This window comes from Mesitornis unicolor, unplaced genomic scaffold (assembly GCF_000695765.1).
Source record: "Mesitornis unicolor isolate BGI_N332 unplaced genomic scaffold, ASM69576v1 scaffold828, whole genome shotgun sequence".
NCBI lineage: Eukaryota > Metazoa > Chordata > Aves > Mesitornithiformes > Mesitornithidae > Mesitornis > Mesitornis unicolor.
In genome coordinates, this window is record NW_010203608.1 from 3,266 (window position 1) to 23,625 (window position 20,360).

Here is a 20,360-nt window from a genome sequence, read left to right on the forward strand (position 1 = left end):
CAAAGCAGTGTAGAGCTACTCTGTGGAGGCTGGAAAGAAGATGGAGTAGGCAGAATTGTGACAGGATAAGGGGTTCTGCCACTGTGTACTTGCTGACCTTTTTTTAGGTGGAAGTGAAAGGTAATCTGGAGAAATCTATGCAGTAATTCAGTCTTCTCATCAAAGCTGATACTCATAAACTAGATTTTAGCAAACAAGTTCAAAATTACAGGTAAAATAAGTTTGCTTGTAACTCAGTTATTCAAGAATAGTTTCATAAAAAAAGGAAGAAGCCCTTTTACAGTCACTAATGCTACTGACTGTGATACCTCATGCTTGTGGGAAGTTAAGACTTAATGTTGAAGGCTTTTTGATATTTTCCTACCTTACCACTGAAACTGTTAAAAGAATTTGGCTAGTCACTTTCTGTCAAAGATTTGGTCCCTTGGTGAGACTATAGGGCATCCTGGTAAAATACATAGCTACTGGTGTATTCCTAAAAGGTCTTTATTAATGGCTGTTCACTCAGCCAGGAGAAGGGAAAGATTTGAGACTTACAGCAGATACTTACCCTGAATGTTGCCTGCATGTCTTGTTGAAGCCCTGTGCCCGTTTAGGCTTATGCTTCCTTAAACATCTTGAGTGTCAGGTATAGTTTTTCCTTTGATAAAAGAGAATTAGAAATACCCTTCAGATACCTTTGGATGCAAAGGATGGAGTGACCATTCCACATATGCTGCTGGAACTGCATTAATGATGAAAGTCCTGCAGCAGGAGCAATGTGCAGCCTTTAAAGTGCTATCTGTGGCCACCTTTGTGCCATTGCTGAAATATTTTGGTGTCATTTGGGAATGATTCTCTTCACTGGTTGGCTCAAGATCTTGTATGTAAGAAGTATTTTATGAGGACTACTGCTTGCAGTCACTTTGGATGTGGATGCAATTTTCCATTCAGGTGCCTGTCTTCAACTCAAGATTAATTGCATGTCCCTGGAGTGGTGAAGGTAGGGGAGATACAGATGGTCTTCCTGTATATCTATGCTCAGAGCATACAGAGGGTGTGTGGTTTTTGTGTGCTTCACAGGTACTGCTGAAGTAAAATTATCAAATTGCTAGTGTCTTGTTTCTAAACTCACAGCGTGGGCATAGTTCAAGATAATCTATCTTCAACAGAAATTTATAAATGAAGTTATAAATCTATGAAATAATTCACATGCGTCTGTCTGCAAAGAAATACAGCAGCTGCTAAGCTTGAGATTTTTGTGTAGTTGTCCCTGTTTCAGGACACTTCAAACTGATGTTGCAGCCCTGCTGACACTGATAATTAGTGTCAGTGTGCAGCTTGCATGCTCTTTCAGCTGCGGCTTCTCTGTAGAGCCAGTTTAGACAAGGCATTAAGTTTGACTGTTCTGGATCGTGGTATTGGTAGGAATTTGCCTGCTTAACTGTAGCCTGCTAATGAGGTAATGGATATGTTTGCTGGCTTCTGAAAACATTTAGAAGGTAACAGGTGAAGATTTAAAAAGTTGCTCTGCAGTTGAATGCTTGATTTTTAAACAAGGTCTTACAGTAAAGATTAAAATGCTTATTACTCTGATTACTACAGACTTGTCAGCTGTTCTGTTTTAATGAAAAGCTATGCAAGAATATGTATACAGCTTAAGCTGTCTTTAGGAGTTTCAGAGGATTTATTTCCTGAGAATTCCTGCCCTACTGCAAAACAACTTTTCCTCACAGTGCTGTGTGGGCTGTGTTAGCCAGGTGCTGTTACTGGGGTGGTGGGATGGGATGTTTGTGGAGGCTCTTAATTGCTGATGGGAACAAGTTCTGGATGTAGTTCCTTATCTCTTCAGATTGCTGTTGCCCCTTCCCAGGTGACCTGAAACAGTGCCATTGTGCTGGTCTGATATGCTTGGCTCCTGTGTTAAGAACTTGTTTTACACCCAAAGATACAGGCTTGGAATAAGCTGATAACTTGCATTCAAAAGTATGGCTTTATCTGCAAAGGAAAACTTGATTTGTAGCTTATTCATTCTTTGACAGAAATACGAAATAAAGGAGCAAACATGATGGTTTAGGACTTGGATGAAAGGAACTGACTATTTACTTCATTACACAGTTTAAGCATACTTGCTATAAATAAAATATTTCTTGTAGGTTTTCCATACTGACATACCTGAGTGCAGTCTAAATGGAAGTTATTTGCATTCTGGTAACAAGTCTGTGCTGATAAGGTGCTAAACATTGCAACACGGGTATAAGAGGAGATTGCCAATTTGTGGCGTTTTGGTTTTATTTTTTTTTCTTTTAGCATGTTCTGCTAGTCAAGAGCAAGGAGCTTTCTGCCATTTGAGCGCGGACAGCTACACTTGAGTAAAAGTATTCAATTTTCATTTGGTATTCTCTCAACATGTGCAACTAGTTAAGATGCATGTTGCTTGCCTGTTGGAAAAACTATTGACTTTCAGTAGGTGTCAGTTATTTGATATTTCAGAAACAGGATCATACAGTTTTGGAATGAGGTGGGTAATATGCCTGCATAACAGGAGTTGGTCTGAAATGAATTTTAAGCTTGGAGTTCCAGTGAACGCTGGTCTGCTACAGAAGTTACTTGGCTATCTGTGATTCTCGTGCATCTTATTTTCATATGCTTGGCTTGACTATAGGGAAGTGGTCTCCAGACAGTGTTTGGGTTTGTCCTGATATCTGTCTACAGGAAATAATTTAGGAAATAGTAATGCAGTCTCCATACTTCCCATTGAAAGTGAGATTTTTGAAGAGCAGAAGCCCATGATAGCGTTTTATTGAGGATTAGTCTCTTTGGTTCTCCCTTTTCAGTTGGAGGCTTTGCTTCCCATTTAAAAGTTCATTATGAAATAGGAAGTGCTGTTCTCAAATATTTCACAGTTACTGTGAGGATTTTTACTTGACAAAACAAAATGGGATTAGCCACAATGCATGTACAGATAGTCATTGAAATACTTTTTTCAAGTGTCTTTTGTTTTTACGTTAAGTGAGAGTGGACATTGCTTGCCTCTAGCTGGAAACAAGTAATTATACAGATTAAAGCAAAGGAAGAAATGTAAGAGTTAGACTTTTAGTGAACTCAGTCTATTTAGTACAAAGTAGTCCCAGATGTTCTTCCTTAGCTCTGCTTTAAACAATGGAAAATGTCAAATACTAAGGTCATCTTGTTTAAATAGATTATTTTGAGATCAAATCCAGCATGTTAGTGGCCTTTCTGTAGTTTCCTGTGCTTAGCTTGAAAATCCATATAGGTACAGGCCAGTATCTCTGATATTTCTCCTAACGTTGCAAAGTCTCATCCTTGGTGCAGCAGCCCTTTGTTAGTCTGTTTTCTTTGTGCTTCTGAATCAAGCCTGACATCTCATGTTTCTAGACTTTCTTCCTTAATGCTTCTAGTCAAATCAAGTTATGAACTTCCCCTTTGTTTCTGCAAAGGCTGAACATGTGGACAATTAGTGTGTGCTTAGCTGTGGTATCTGCAGTGGAATAGTGAAAAGTCGAGGCAAGTCTTAATATGCAGAGGTCTTGTGCAATTGCAGATTTCAGCCATAGTACCTAAATACCAACTGTGGTACCAGTGAGCATAACCTAGGTACTTACTTTGCATGGTAGGCTTTGGACTTAATATGCAATATTGTATTGTTAATATGCTGTACTGATCCTTCATTTCTTAACTACTTGAACATCAAAATTGTTCCTTTACTGATATGTGATTGGAACTTAAATGACTTGACATTTTCCTGAAATGTCTGGTGCTGCAGTACAATGTTACTTACAAAAAATTCTCACATGTCTACATAAAGCTAAGGTTTTGAATTGTTTGGCCAAGTAAGAAGCTTGTGAAGGCTGAGGTGTGTGCTCTTGCAAAGCTCAAGAGAGCTACATACCCGTTAATGCTCAGACAAAATCAGATTTGTATTAATGTACAAATGGAGTTAGTGCAGGTCAGCATCTGGCAGTGTAAGGGAACTCTGCCTCAGCTTTCCTAAAAGTTATGTCAGACACAGGGTGTGTTTCTTTACTGGCAGATAAAGTATCACCATTAGTGGTGTTGGGATGAGTTACTCCATCACACCAAAGTAACACATTACCTAGTTCAGTTTACAGGAAGAGCTAAACCCATTCAGTGACTTAAGCATAAAGCTGAATAAATGTGTGAGACTTCATTCAGCATTAAAAACAAGCTGCTTTTTAGTTTCACATGCAGATTGAGTGGTCTGTGCTGTCATGTCTGTAGTTGCAGAAGAGTATTTAATCAGGGTTCACTGTGATGCTAGGGAAAACCTCACTTGGATTTTAAATATCCAGTTATATAATTGAGTTTATAAACTTGTTTGGATGTGCACTTAATTATGGGGGATTTCAAGATGCATTTTAGTTTTATGTGCAGCAGAGTCTAAAACTTAATCTTTGCCAACTGGTGAGTTTTGTAAGGGGGGAAAAAGATTGGTGGCTGCTGGAGAATCCCTGCTGGTAAAATTAACTGAATGCTGTGTCCTGAGGTAAAATGAGAGTTTTTGCAATGTCAGTAAAGGGAGAGAGGTCTGGCTCCTGAGGAAGAATCAGGCTGACAGTTACATGGGCAGCTGAGCCAATCCAATAGCTTGCTTGGGGATGAAAAAATTGCAATTTTTTGTGCTCCTAGTTGCTAAAGGGGTCCCATGGTTGATCCGGCTCTACTGATGGGTAGCTTAATTTTTATGATGGGTTAGTAAATTTCTTGGTTTGTAACAAGTCTAAGCACAAGAAGCAGCACAAACCTGCAGGTGGAATATGCTGTGGGAAGAGAGGAATGGGAGAAGTAGGGCAGCTGGCAGTCTTGTGATTTTGCAACTTCAGGAAGCTGTGTGTGTTCCTCTCTGCCTTACAGTAAATTTGACTATATTGGATTCTTCTGATCTGGTGTAGACACAAGTCTGAAGTGACAACCAAAGTAGTTTTTTGCAAGTCTGACATTTCTCATGACTATTTGGAATTCTTTCGCCTTAATATGAGTCCATAGAATTTTTTTAGTTTCTTAATAAAATTCCTTGTAGAAGGAGTAAAACCAGTAAAGAATTAAAATATTAAACTTCTACCACTATACTGAAACCTAGCACTGGAACTTCAACTTGCACTATATTAAAATAGTTGCATTTTCTTGTTAGTGTAATATTCTGAAATATTTACTCTAAATCTTCTGTATCTTTGAAATTCTATGATCCTGATTGATCAAAGAGGGATTCAGGCATTGGGATGTATTAGTTTTTAGGACTGGTTTTCACTTAAATTATGAATTTGACTGTGAATTTGCTGGTTTATTATTCTAGTAGTTGCCAGTGACTACTGTGGTGGAAGTACATGGAGATTCAACCTAAAGTATACCTATCTTAGTGCATGTGGGATGCAGGACTTGAGGTTATTGCCTACTTAGAAGCTCAGGGTTGCTGTTTGTCTGTTGTCCTTGTGCAGCAGATTACACTACTGGGGATACTGAGGGATACTCAGCCATTCATTGAGAGCTAAGAATTGGATATTACTCTATTGTGATAGACAGTTTCTATATAAAAAGTCCTCGCTTTTTGTGCTCTCAGATCCAACAACTCAAAACAAGAGCTATAGTCTTATTTGGGCTATACTTCTTACCCAGGGTTCCAGAAAGCTTCTGTTTGTTTAACCTGTTGTGTTCTCCTGTAATTTCTTCACAGGATTGAGTGGGACAAACTTCTGGAGAATGTGCATTGTTTGATCATAAGTGTGACAAAAACTGACAAGCAGGAAGCTTATGTACTCAGGTAAGCCACTAGATTATTCTTTGTCTCCAGGAGGTAAAAAAGTTAAAGCTGTCACACAGAATCTGCTTGGCTGAGAATCCAATCTTAGGTTATGATCCTGCTGTTCATGACTACATCTTGCAGGGGTCTGCTTATCATGATACCATCTTGCTTCTTTTCAGTGGTGGAAATGTCTTCATAGTTATCAGTGCTGCTTGTCTTTTTTCTTTAACTAAAAGGATTAAGGACAGGGCTGTGGTGTTTCTGTACCTGATCATTGAATTTTGTCCAAGGATAAATAAGTCTCCCCAATTAAGAGGTTTAGGATTAGTTCAGCAGACAGTGCATGTAAGTGTCACTTTTAGATCAGCAAAAACTGTATCAGTAGATCGGCTTTAACTCCAGATAGTGCAGTTGAGTGGAACAACTCTTGCAGCTGAGCAAAGGTTGTCTGTAAAAATGTAACTTCCCTGAAATCTTGGAATTTTTCTGTTGTGCAGCAGTTAATTGTAAGGATACTACTTTTGCCATGTCTTTTTCATCTTGCAAAATACTTTAGTGCTTTTTCTACATGAACTTTACAGACACATTGACATTCTCTGTTTTACTTCAGATTACAAAAACTGAAGCTTTTGTACTCTGAAAGACTGCCTTGAGGGCAAGGTTGGGCTAAGAGCAGGCTAGTCAAAGAAACTGCTGAAGTCTGGTTTCTGCGAGCTTTCTATATTTAAGACAATTCTGAAAATGTTACTAGTTATAACTGTAGCCTGGATGAAATAAACCTTTACTTCAAATTCTTAAACAGCATTCCAGACAGTTATTTAAGCTAGACTTCTCACTATTCAACTTGTTATACATGTGTAGGTGTTCTGGGTATGGTATCAATGCTAATTTCCAGTTCAGTGGAACTGTAGTTAAGTATCTGACTTACACAAGATACAGTTTATGTATAGTTCATTTCTGTAAGACATATCGCATAGCTGTGCCTATACTTTCATTATGAGACTTCCTGTTCCTTTGTACAGGTACTGAATTGTCAGCTTCCCTAGAAATTCTGTTAAGGTTTTTGCCTTTTTTGAGTTGACTTTCCCCATAGGTTTTATTTCAGCTTGAGAAAGTTAGATTTCAAGTTTGACCCTGTTTGGACTGGGTTAAGAAATTAAAGTGCATGTCTGTTGTGTACCCACTTCACAGCCTGCTTGTATTTCTTGGATAGATTGAGGATATGTAATGCATGTAGTAACTCTTTCTCTGTATCGTGGAAGCTGTGTAATATCACTTTTGCACCAGTTATTTCTTTTGGGAAATTCTAACAGCTCTCAAATGTTAGCTAAAATCTACTGGTTTGATCCATTTGCCAACCATGTTTATGTACCATGTGCTGAATGTTCACTTACAGTAATGCATTTGGTTGGGATGAGATCCAAGATCTAACCATTCTCTGCTGGCTTGTCATATATAGAGCACTTAATATATTTTTAACACATACTTTTCTTTTTTACAGTGAGAGTAGCATGTTTGTCTCCAAGAGACGTTTCATTTTGAAGACGTGTGGTACCACCCTCTTACTGCAAGCACTGGTTCCCCTGTTGGAGCTTGCTAGGGAGTACAGTGGGTTTGACTCAATTCAGGTAAGGTGCAAAAAAGGCTGCATCCTCCTTAGAATGTGCAAAAAGCTTTTTACTAATATTTCAAATTCATTAATTTTGTTTAATATTCTGAAAATTCTTTTGCAATTTATGTATGTGTCCCATAATGGGAAGACTAATATAAGAGTGATTGTCCTGCTGTAGGATTTCGCCTCCTATTTGCCTCTTAAAGGATGCTAACTTACGGACACAAATTGGAACACAGGAGGTTCCACTTAAAATTGAGAAGAAACTTCTTCTCAGTGAGGGTGACAGAGCACTGGAACAGGCTGCCCAGAGAGGTTGTGGAGTCTCCTTCTCTGGAGACATTCAAAACCCGCCTGGACGCCTTCCTGTGCAACCTCATCTAGGTGTTCCTGCTCCGGCAGGGGGATTGGACTGGATGATCTTTTGAGGTCCCTTCCAATCCCTAACGTTCTGTGATTCTGTGAACTTATAAATGCTGTTGTGCGCTGAGTTAAGGTCACTTGAGGGCAAAAGGCTTCCATGCCCGTGTTGTCAGTGCTGAAGTCCCTGTTTTCTTGTGGAAAACAGATTTGGAAGTAAGCTGTCTCCTGTAGCTTACAAATTAAGCTAGGAAAAACCATATGCCTCTGAAATGGAAACAGGTAGCAGAGTTTTGACAATGAAAACTTAAGACCTGTAAAAGCTTATACTTAATACTTGCGTTTTTCTCAATTTTTACATTCAAGGTGGACAGATATATTCAGTATCTAAGATGCATCTTTATTTTTTCAGAGCTTCTTTTATTCACGTAAGAATTTCATGAAGCCTTCCCACCAGGAGTACCCACATAGGAATTTCCAGGAAGAAGTGGAGTTTCTTAATGAAATTTTCCCAAGTAAGTTCATTAATCTGCAGCAGAGTTGCACAGCTTGCGTGAAGTGTTGATGTGAAGTGAGGAGTGACTAGCAGTACAGTATGTGCAGGCTGTCAGGCCGCTTATACAGCAGTCCTTGTGGTTCTGTAGTGAATACAAGATTCAGCTGCATAAAAATCCAAAGCTATAAATACTTATTTTCTGAATTACACTGACTTGCCAAGATCAAAACATAAATAATACCAAGGTTGATATTTGACACTTTGTGTTAACTGGGGTTATCTTCACTTCCAAATGGAGTGTAGCAAGTCAGTCTGCAGAATCCAGCTCTCACTAACGCTATAAGCTTCATTAGAAAGGTAGAACAGTAATTTAAGGTAATGCTGAAGAAAAAAAAGTCACTGCACTAAAGATTAATGCTTAATAAAAAAATCTAAAACCTACAAGAATAACCTTGACTTTTAACCACTGGCAGAAAAACTTTCTGAAGAAACATGAAAGCTGTAGTACTTAACTGAATTTGAAAATAAATACAAATAATAAATTCATTAAATAAATGCTTAATAATACTGTGGTTTCTGTCTGTGTGTAGCTAAAGCTGTAATCTGAATTTCCTGATAGTAGGCTCTGAACTTATGTCCAGACTACTTTCTGAGGGAGCCTGTTTTTCTGATTCTTGGCTTTGCATTCCTGATGTTAAATGCCTGCTTATTTGATACAGATGCTGACTGTATCAGTGGACCTCCCTCTCAGTGTTCTGTGAAAGACTTCTGCTATGTTTAAACATGAAATGAAGTTAATCTTTTACATAAAGGATAAGCTGTGGTACATTAACTGGAGACTTTTTGTCTTGTCAGATGGAGCAGCTTATTGCATGGGGCGTATGAATTCTGATTGCTGGTATGTATGTGAAGATTTTGAAATCTTTGGGTGGAACGGAACTTGGTGCTGCTGATGCTTATTTTATACTTGATTTGTGTTTTATACAGGTACCTGTACACCCTGGATTTCCCAGAGAGTCGGATATCCAATCAGCCTGATCAGACACTGGAAATTCTGATGAGTGAGCTTGACCCAGTAGTTATGGACCAGTTCTACATGAAAGATGGTGTTACTGCAAATGATGTCACTCGTGTATGTTTGCTTGAGAACTAAGCATTTTTGGGAATGGTGGAAATTGGGCAACAAAATGCTTCACTTACCGTTTAACACAAGGTTTATTTTTTGGTAGGAGATATCTCAGAAAATGCCAGGTTTATGTTTTGGGGGTAAAATGCATTTAACTCTGTAATGTTTTTGGGAGTATAACAATGTTTTCAATGTTCCTGCTTTAATCTATTGAAAGGAGCAGTATGCAGTGCCTTGGGTGATTGGAAGCTTATTTTCTGAAATATGGAGGATTAGAAGTAAAAGTACAATTTAGTAGCTTGCACTGAAGGATGGAGATTATGAGGAATAAGACTTAGACTGAAGATGAGTGCCAAGGGAATCTAGGTATCAAAATCAAGGTTAAATCATGGAGCCATTTGGATAGTTGGAGGGGATAGCATGTAAGGTCTAAGGATAACTTGATGATTTTGTCTCCTTTTCCCCTTTTTTCCAAATGGGAAAGTCCTGTGACCTGAAAAAGTTTCTCTGACTTCATCTGGTTTTCCACTTCAGGCTTTGATTCTTACACTGTGTTTTGCTATTGAGATTTGGCTGTAGCTCAGGTATTGTTTGGGAAATGAAAGAGCTTGGCATTGCACTTCATTCTAAAGTGGTCTGTTCTCGTTCTGGAGTAAATGTATACAGCCTTCACTTTGTGGATGCTAGTAGAACAGGAGCTCTGTTTTCCATCATTGTTGTAGAAGCAATTGTGTATTAGAATTCAAAGTTCTTCTTCGTCTTGGACATATGCAGCTTGGCTCTGTAAGAGGAAGTGTGTCTGATAACTTGCATGCAACTTGGCACTCAGTCACTTGGTAAGAGACGGGGTACAAAGCAAGTTCCTATACAGCAGTACAGAGTATCAAACTGACTTGTTATTGGGAGAATTGTGGTATGCTGTCCCCTAAATTGGTGCTCATTCTGCCTTTGAAATAGATAACGAGTTCAAGAGTGCACAGTAAACTGAGTGATGCAATTTTAACTTCTGTTTCAGATGAGTGGAATTCGTGACCTGATACCAGGTTCTGTTATTGATGCTACAATGTTCAATCCTTGTGGGTATTCAATGAATGGGATGAAATCGGATGTAAGTTTTATATTTATTGATAATTAATGTTAAAATAAGTAGTAATTATTTGGCAGTAATAATACATTATTTTTTTCAGGGAACTTACTGGACTATTCACATCACTCCAGAACCAGAGTTTTCTTACGTTAGTTTTGAAACAAACATAAGTCAGACCTCGTATGATGACCTGATTAGGAAAGTTGTAGAGGTTTTCAAGCCAGGAAAATTTGTGACAACTCTCTTTGTTAATCAGGTGAGTTTTCCTGCATTAGCTTGTCAGCTCCTGAAGTGCATATAGACACAAAGAAAGCAAGGCTAGAGAATATTTTTACTGAGGGGTTAGTAGTTTACAGCTTGCCTCTATTTTGATGGTAGTTTCTTTGGAAAGCAAAAATTACTTTTCAGTGTTGCTTTGGCATGCACTAAATCTGACCTCCAGAAATCTTAAGAAATACTAAGACAAGGCAGTCCAATCTCTTTAATGGCTTCCTGTGCAGTTCTGTACAGGCATAATTTCTTGCTTTGGTGTTTTCTTGGATTTGGCTGCAGCTGTCAATTGCACAAGCACTGCTGTTAGTGGTGGTGCTGCCAGCTCATAGAAGAGCAGTACTGTACGTAGCAGAATCACTGCTTAGGATTGAAACTTCCTGCAGCACAGGCAGACATGGGGTTTTGAAGCATGTTGGTATCACCAGAACCACACATAAGATACATATTGTTCTAGTCCTTGTCTAAATGCTAATCTTAAAGTAATAAACTTTTGCCTTTTTGTTTTTTTAGAGCTCTAAATGTCGTACAGTGTTTTCTTCTGCCCAGAAGATTGAAGGGTTTAAACGTCTTGATCACCAGATTGCCCAATTCAGTGATTATAATTTTGTTTTTACCAGTTTCACAAAAAATCGCCAGCAACAGCACAGTTGATTAAGAATGAAGAAAAAACGCAAAAAGAAATCCCATATAGAAGGTGGTGGTTGCTTTCTAGTTAATGATTCAGGGGGCCATGCTTTCCACTCCCACCACCTTGTAGTTGTGGAAAGCCCTAGGTGTAATCATAGTATAACCATTTTAAATTGTATGCATTATTATATCAAGGAGTTAGATATCTTGCATGAATGCTCTCTTCTGTGTTTAGGTACTCTATGCCACTCTTGCTGTGAAATTGAAGTGCATGTAGAAAAATCTTACTGTATGAAACTTTACAACACTTGTAAAAATGATTCAGGTAGAATTACACACAGTATAGTTTTTCTCCAGGTATCACCAAAAATTCCCCACAGACAAGGCTTTCGTCCTCATTAGACTTTAGCCTGAACCTACTCTCTCTGGGGACGGTTCTCTGTTAAATTTTCACTTTTTCATCTTGTGATTTCAGTCTAAAACAATTTTTGACAAACTTAGGATTTCTAATGAAACTGATTCCTAATTAACACTTTCAAGTTTGGAGGAAGTTCTTAAAACAGTTACAAATTGTTTTGCTATCACAGGTGGTGGTTGATTTATTTTTTTAATCGGACTGACTTTTCATGCTCTACTCAAGCTTATAGCAGTTTGCTCAGTGATACCATAGGCTGAGCTAATGTATTGGTCTTTCACCATTAGAAACTTGTGTATCAGTACTAATGCAGGTTACATTTCATCTTACCTTAATGCTCGTTTATCTGTCCACATCCCCAACCTGTCACACTGCTATGCAATGGCAGAATTTGAAGATGGTTCAAGACTTGATTGAGGAACAGCTGAGTCAGGATGCAAGAGCTTTGGCATAGTTGTGTGACAGCTTTGCAAAGTGCAAGTTCGTATTGGCACCCGACACTTTCTTTCCTAATTGCCAGTTATGTCGGACTGAGAAGCTGGTGCTCCTGAGCGCTGGCAGGTAGATCAGTGAAGGAGTGGAATGTGCCAGGCTGGGTGTGTTGAATGGTTTGGATTATCTTGGCAAAACCTGTGACCTACCACTTCTGACTGTAGAGTGCATCTCAACTGGTCCAGTGTCACTTCATTTTGTTGTTCCAAGCAAAGCTAATGCCTCTGTCTCGTGACAGTCCTGTGACATTGTTGTGCATGTGACTTCTGTTGTATTTGAGTGTTGTGACTTCATCTGTTTTTTCCTCCTAATTACTAAGGTGGTTCCTCTTACTGTGACTTGAGGGCATTAAGTGAAGGCATAGAACAAGAACTGTCTGGGACACCTGGACAGAAGTGAAGTAGAAAGCTATTCATAGAGCATGAATAAGTGTGTAATTCAAAGTCACTTTAATGGATGGGTATTGACTAAAATGAAGGCTTTAAAGAGCTGGCACACTTTCAGCTATGTTTGCAAATACTGGGATTCTAACAGCTGTGAGACCAGCATGTTAACTACAAAATTGATATTTTTTTTTTCCCTTCTTGTCCTTGCAATATTTTGACTCTCTGGTTTGACGCAATGGTTTTTTGTTCCTTCTGTATTTATAAATGAAGCACTTTTTTAGTGCTTCTGAACTGAAGTCTGCTTGGTTAGAAATCAAGTGGCTGGAACATTTTTGAATTTATTATTTTGAGCATATTGTTGATGTTCTTTACCAATGTTAACAATTACATGCTGTAAATGGCACTAATGCTTTTTGGTGTTAATACTGAGGACCAATATTTGAGTGTGTTTCTTGTTCTTAAGCATTGTCCCATTGAGGTCCTTTAAGTAGACTGAAGATCCCTTTTCAAGTAATACTGAAATACACATTTTACAAATGGAAGCATAAGCCTCGGCTATAAAAGTGAAAGCTGTTGAATGGGTTACTGAACTATCTAGGGTGATCAGGATGGGGGGAGTATGGTGTTTATAATTTCTGTGGTGTTAGACTTGGATCATTTAAAAATATCTGTACCACAACTTAATGCTTCAATAAAAGTTCGCTTCAATTGTTTGTAGTGATGGTCCAGCAATTCTACCCTTCACAGTCATCGTCTTTGGTACCAGGTGGTTTAATTCCCAAATATTTGTGCTCCTTGTCCTAAATGACTTCAAATTTACTTTGCCCTTGTAAGGAATGCATCTCAACTGCTAACATGTTGGTAGTTTAAACGGGTGCATGGACACAGTCACTGCATGTTCTTAAACAGCCTCAAGGAAAAAATACTCCCGTTTCAAACGCTTGCACAGCCACATTGTGAACGGACCTACAGCCAAGCACTTGGAAGAGAGCGCTGTTGTTAGAAAGCTACTGAGACAGGCATTTCCTGACGTTTGACCTTCTGGTCCATTTGACTTTCAGTCACATTTAACATCACGTTAAGTTACACTTGTACTTTTTTTGTCCTGCTTCATTTCATACTGTGGAACCACTGGTGGAGCGTAGTTCATGGGGTATTCAGTGTGTTACAGTTCAGGCAGGCCTCTGCTGTCTGAGGTTTGGATTGGGGTAAAAATTCCTTACAATATTTGCTGTTAGTATACTTTGTGCCCACAAGAAAGCACTGCTGGAAATGAGGTTTAGGCAAGCTTCAGGTTAACTTAAGTTTTCTTCTTTCATCTCATAAGCTGTACTTACAATACCAGAGCTGCTCTTAAGTCTGGAAAAAAAAATTAGGTAGGCCCTAGAGTCTTGCTTCTGCAGCTGTCCGAGAGCCATATCTTGGTACAAATTTTACATCCCTGTAACATGCTTAGTTGTGCCTTAGGCAACTGCTATTAATTTTAAATACATGTATGCAAGTACAACGTGTAAAGTCATATTTAGGAGCAAATTCAGACACATGAATACAATAATTCAGCATTTTTCATTCCAAAAGTCTGGGTACAACTATCAGATTATCTGTAGTATATAAAACCTAATATTGGCTGACTTGAAGTGTTTCATTTTCATTTCTTTAGCAATATTTGGAGATTTACTTAGAAAATTAAAAAATAATTGATTTATGATCTGTAAAATATTTGACCTCAAAGCCTAAATTAGAAATCTGACTTTCAGAATATTCCTGCACTATGCATTTTGGTTGGTAAATGGTTATGTACAATTTAATGAACTCGGGCATCACCTGTTAAATATATTTTGCGTAAATATGTAGTTACTGGCACATCAATTACTGTAAACTCGTAAGCAGTAGTATGGGTTAGTTAAGTTAATCTTTTTACTAGGCTAGTGAAAAGATTACTGATGTAAATGACAGAAACTGCTCACACAGATGTAGGCGCATATCTTTGCTTTCTGATTGTCTTCATCCATTTGAGCAGAAACATGGGCCTATGAAACAGGCTGCTTGAGATGAGCTCCGTAGTGCTGGACCTTCTGCAGGTCTCACTGGCCAAAAATGGGTCTGTTCTTGAAGGTGAGTTGTGAAAGCAGCCACATCCTGTTTGTAATTTCTTAAATGGTTCACTCCAAAGTAAAGCTTTTGCTATGGATACAGTGCTTGATCTCAGTGACCCAGTTTATAATGCTTGATTTAGACACCACCACTTAAAAACTGCAGGTTACCTGAGCTGCTGGTAGCCTGCTTATAAAACATGCCTACTTCTAAAACCATGCCACAGCAGAGTTCAGGAGACTGAAATAAAATCAGATTCCAGAAGCTCTGTGGAAAAAGTATCCAAACATTGGGAAATAACGCTGCTGTGAATTTGCTCTTCGGTTTCCTGCACTCTTTGGAAAAACAAGCCTGTTCAGGTAGAAAACAATGTGATGCCTACTCCTTCCAAGCCACTTTTGAATAGCTTAAATAAATATCAATTATTATATTGGCAATATTATTATTGGCAATTGCAAGCACAAATACAGGCTGGGCAGAGAATAGCTGGAGAGAGGAGTCCTGAGGAGAAGGGCTTGGGGGTGTCGGTCAATGAAAAACTCAACATGAGCTGGCAATGCATGCTTGCAGCCCAGAAGGCCATTGCATCCTGGGCTGCATCAAAAGAAGCATGGCCAGCAGGGCAAGGGAGGTGATTCTGCCCCTCTAGTCTGTTCTTGTGAGACCCCACCTGGAGTACTGCATCCATTTCTGGGGCCCTCAGTATAAGAGGGATATTGAGTTGTTGGGAGCAGGTCCAGAAGAGGGCCACAAAGATGATCAGAGGGCTGGAGCACCTCCCCTATGAGGACCAGCTGAGAGAGTTGGGGCTGTTCAGCCTGGAGAAGAGAAGGCTCTGGGGAGACCTTATTGCTGCCTTCCAGTTCCTGAAGGGGTCCTACAGGAAAGCTGGGGAGGGACTTTACAAGGGCAGGTAGTGACAGAATGAGGGGAATGGTTTTAAACTGGAAGAGGGTAGATTTAGACTGGATATTAGGAGGAAATTCTTCACTGTGAGGGTGGTGAGACAACAGCACAGGTTGCCCAGGGAAGTTGTGGATGCCTCCTCCCTGCAAGTGTTCAAAGCCAGGCTGGTCTGGGCTTTGGGCAACCTGATCTGGTGGGAGGTGTCCCTGCCCATAGCAGGGGGTTGGACTGGATGATCTTTAAGGTCTATGATTCTATAATACTAGTTCATTCCATGATCAGAGCTGGCAGACACTGTAAGCTTCATGAAGCAAATGTTTTCTCTTTTAAACAAATACACTACTGAATAATAAAACTGAAAAAAAAAATCTAACTTTATAAAACCTTTCTTAAACAGTTGAATTCAGAGTCTGTGAAATCCTGCACTAATTTAACTCAGGGCTTTTGCTGCTATTGGTTAAAGTGGAAGAGATGAGTCACTGAGCAGTGAACTGTGATGAGGATTTATTTACTCTTGTGAATCCCATCTTGGGGAACTCAATGCAATGATTTCTGTGGGTGCATGTTCCATAATGGAACTGTAACTCAGTGCCACAGCCCTCAACAACATTCACATTTCACATTGGTGTCAAAAGTGATGGTGCTTTTTGAGTACAATGATCCTTAGCAACCGTAATTCAGAAACACAAGAGGTCTTTATAACAAACTTCCCTAAAAATTTAACACAGCTTTTTGACTTTGAGAGTGAATAAATGGGTAGCATCGCTGTTAAATCTCTTTGGCCGCTTAAATGTCTACTGAATCATGGAATAGATCATCTCACACTGGAAGGGACCTGTAAGGATCATCAAGTCCAACCCCCAGCTGTTGAGCAACTAACATAAATCAGTTACGCTTACAGACTGCATAGCTGTGATGTAATTGTGTATTATAGCTCATCTTTCTAAGAACATTTTTTGTATTCAGTTAAAAAGCAATGGTATTCTTCACAATTGAAATTATTGTGCAAATGGATCACTGAAGAATGGCTGCTTTATAAGTGCAGGTATGTTGATATGTGCCTCTGCATTGGAAACATAAAGCTCTGGTTTGAGTTTGCAAAGTAGCCCTAGAAATTGAAGTTCTGACTCCACTAGTCTAATTGCAGCTTGTTAAATTTGATTGTTGTGCTTTGTTGTCTTACAAAAGTAAGGATTTAGTACTTGTTCTACACTGTTTAAAATCCTGCACCAACAAAGCTATAAGAAGACGAGAAAGCCAAAACTCGATTGAACAAGAGTTGTTAGTTGCAATTATAGGGCTAAATTCCATCCTCTTTTTCCATGTGCAGTCCTACTGTGCTCCAAGTCCATAAACAGAGCAATACGGTGCCTCTTCATCAGCTGCTTCTTCCAGAAGAGGCACTGGGCTCTGTGCCCACCGAAGGTTGCTGTTTAAAACACACCATGTGACAGCTCCAGCCCACCAGTCACTGTGGCTTTACAGCCATCTCCAGTCCTTAAATCTCAATTTGTTTCCTTCAAAGAGGAACTCACTGCATATCTGCCAGCTTTACTAGACTCATCTTTAACACAACACGATCTTAAGGGTTAGAAAAAGGTTTAACCAAATATAAGGTCAGATTTCCAATTACAAAGTTAGAATCTAGGTTATAAAAAGGTAGATAAAACTAGATGCTAGATACTTAACTGCAAGATTCCTTCTTGGCTGCTCTGGTATCCTGCAGCCAGACCCCCCAACAGCCTAGGCAGCAGTAACATGTATTTTCCACACTATTTCAGGGTGAAACTTCCAACCAGAAAGCCTAAGCCCTTGAGGGCTGTTCTCTAATGGCAGCCCCCTCCAAACTCACTGGCTTCTCTTTGTTAAAGATGTCTCTCTATCCTGGTTTTATTCTAAAGCAAAGATAGTGCTGCTGCAACAGCTGAGAGGAGAGGGAAAAAAGGAGGTTTATTCAGTTATTAAAGCATTCCCAATCCTGTTAGAATATCCTGCAAGGCACATTTCATAAGGAGCACTCATTGTATGTTCATTTGATTAGACTTGGAGATTTGGGTTCTTTTTATGCAGCATATTGCTTAAAACTACATCATTAGCTAGGTTACAGATAGGACACTGTCCAAATGATCTCTCCTGTAGCCCAAATTTGCTAGTTTCAAAGGTTCCTATAGACATATTCAGATACTGCAGAAGTTGCGGGGGGGGTTTCTGATTTGAAGATCTAACATTTTATAGTATCTAATTCTTGAATTTTATTTAGAGCAAGAACCTGATATAAAACAGGTAGAGTTTGATAGAGTTGCTGACTTCAATAAAGACCTAATTTATTTATTCCCCCAAACTGTTGTGAAATAAAATACTATGGGGAGGGAAAGAAAAATATTTTTTTACAAAAACAAAACAACAGAAAAATAAGATAAAGAAAATGACAGTGACTCATTCCTGTGCCAGCAGGTATATTTTACCCTGTGTGCTGTAGTGAAAGGAACAAGCCAAAGCTACAGAAGTTTTGGGGTGTAATTGCTGAAGCTACAGCACCTAGAGCCGACAGGACAAGTTAAAACAGTAAAGCGAACAAACAGCTATCATAATTGTAGTCTATGATTAATATTGGTTTTAATGTTAGTATTTAATTTTTTCTGCTGTGCTTTCACCGCTTTTAGGCAGGTAACTAAATTAGTAGTTTTTAATATTCTAGTTTTAAGCTTTGTAAAAAGTTTATTTGCAGCTGTACTCTCTTGTTAAGTGCCATGGCATGGAAAGGCTGAACAATTTTTATTTGTGCCTTTCAACTCTTCCATTTAATGTGCTGCTACATAGCAGGAAGATGTTTTCTGATTACCTGCTCTCTTAACATTGCAATCTCTTAAATACTTCATTCCTGAAATATTTAAACTATGCAGACCACCCAGAAGGGCTCAGCAGACAAGAAGTTACAAACCAGTGATTTTCTCTTCAACTCCTCATGTTACGATGTGAAGCAGTAGGTAAGAAATGAATCAGCTACTAGGAAAAGCTATCTATTTTTATTTTTCATGAAGAAAATACTAGAGAGACACATAGAAATCACGTGTTTAATCCAGCTTTCATAAAACTGTCCTAACTCCTTTTTAAAGAACTGTAATCCTAGTTATTGTTACTAAATTTGGACAACTGCCATCTCATTGAGCCACTTCTCAGTTTCTTACAGTAATAAAGCTTGACTGTAGGATTTTAGTCTAAAAGCTGACCTATAGATAACATTTGTTTCCCAATTTTGCAGATCTCAATCAAGCAAAGGCTGGAGAGGACGTCATATACATACAATGCTAGAGAAACATGCTAGTACTATTTTTAAGCAAAGCATGTTATCATACACTTGGTTAAAATTTCTTGAAACCTATGTTTAATTACAGCCACAGTCATAGAAGAGCTAATAATGTGACTCTCATAGAAAAGCATATTGATAAAACTATTAGGTTGAGAAAACCCCAGACAGTTATGGAATCAGGTGGTCAGTTCATACTGAATCTCAAAATACTCTATTTTTTCAGTTTATGTGATGGTGACTGAAGGAATTAATACAATCTCTGTATTCCACATGTAATGCATATTTTAGATACAATATAAAAATACACCTGTGTTTGTATATAAATATGCAAACTCTATACAAACACAGAAAATGGAAACAGTTCTAATATACTATTTTTGTAACAGTTTTTCAATTTATTTTATTTTTGGATCCTTAATTTTTCAAGATTGTTCAAGACTCTGAAGGCACTTGAAATTATTTTGGTCACTCTGTCTGCAAGTGTAACCAAATTGCCCTGCAGCAATAGAGCCTGAGCTCTGAGCCAGTGTGATGGGGAGTTCCTGTTATTCCAGGAATCACATGTCCCATATGACTCCTTAATGGACCTCTGTCCTTCTGCAGAAAGAAATATATTTGTTTATGTCCTGGGATGGAATGGGAAGATCTGAAGTTAGGCCTTCTGTCAGATGCTGGATTATTCCTTACACCACCACAGGGCTACTATAGGGATTTGAGGAGTGGTTGCTTGTATGCTGCTGAGAATACTGAGATGATGTCCATCTGCCCCTTAAAAAATGCACTGAGTGCAACCAAGCTCACAAGGAACAACACAGCACAAAGAGTAAGTACAAGTTGCTGTACAACCCAAGAGAGACGTGTGGGGTTTTACTGTACAGATAAGCACCATGAAATACCATTAAATCTGACATAAGCTGAAACCACCCGGGCAGACAGACAACAGTCTGTTTAAACTCTTCATGGACCAAATGGAAGTGAGATGTGACCTCTAAGTCTTCATCTTGAAACCTGGACTCATGGTGACTCACCTGCCTAGGACTGCCTGCAGGAACACAAGTCCTTACTCTTTCCACGATCTTACAAACCAGTTACACACTATTGAAATCAGGATATTCTACTTGATTTGACAGAAGCATCAGTGGCAACCAGAATCTTATAAAAGGTGGCAACATACAGAGGCTGAATGAAATGATCCTTTATTAGTAATGGCCTTGACTCCTCAAAAAAAGAGAATTGTTTTGGTTAAGGCAATCTTAAGGCTACATAAGAATAAATAAATGTATTCTAAATTAGGTCAAGACATCTGAACTACTCACCCTCTTCTGAGTAACCGAAATGACAGTGATTAAAGTCACAAGGCTAAGGATGTAGAGGTTTAATCTTTTTTGTAGGCTTCTTTTTGCTGTCTCCAGCAG

The 20,360-nt window shown here is 38.8% G+C and overlaps 1 protein-coding gene across 1 annotated transcript; it reads left to right on the forward strand.

Moving 5' to 3' along the window:
* Positions 1 to 5,691: 5,691 nt before the first annotated feature.
* AMD1 (adenosylmethionine decarboxylase 1) lies at positions 5,692 to 13,363 on the forward strand. Its single transcript, XM_010190747.1, has 8 exons — positions 5,692 to 5,779; positions 7,263 to 7,389; positions 8,146 to 8,248; positions 9,085 to 9,127; positions 9,217 to 9,361; positions 10,371 to 10,463; positions 10,543 to 10,698; positions 11,226 to 13,363. Exons 2-8 carry the CDS (start codon positions 7,273 to 7,275, stop codon positions 11,364 to 11,366), a joined length of 798 nt encoding a protein of 265 aa, XP_010189049.1. The 5' UTR covers positions 5,692 to 5,779; positions 7,263 to 7,272; the 3' UTR covers positions 11,367 to 13,363.
* The last annotated feature ends 6,997 nt before the right edge of the window (positions 13,364 to 20,360 follow it).

Excerpts from the sequence above, each read along its gene's own strand:
- AMD1 (XM_010190747.1), top strand. The coding sequence starts at position 7,273 with ATGTTTGTCTCCAAGAGACGTTTCATTTTGAAGACGTGTGGTACCACC. Across the intron at positions 7,390-8,145 it reads GTGGGTTTGACTCAATTCAG|AGCTTCTTTTATTCACGTAA; the intron begins GTAAGGTGCAAA and ends TTATTTTTTCAG. Across the intron at positions 10,699-11,225 it reads CAACTCTCTTTGTTAATCAG|AGCTCTAAATGTCGTACAGT; the intron begins GTGAGTTTTCCT and ends TTGTTTTTTTAG.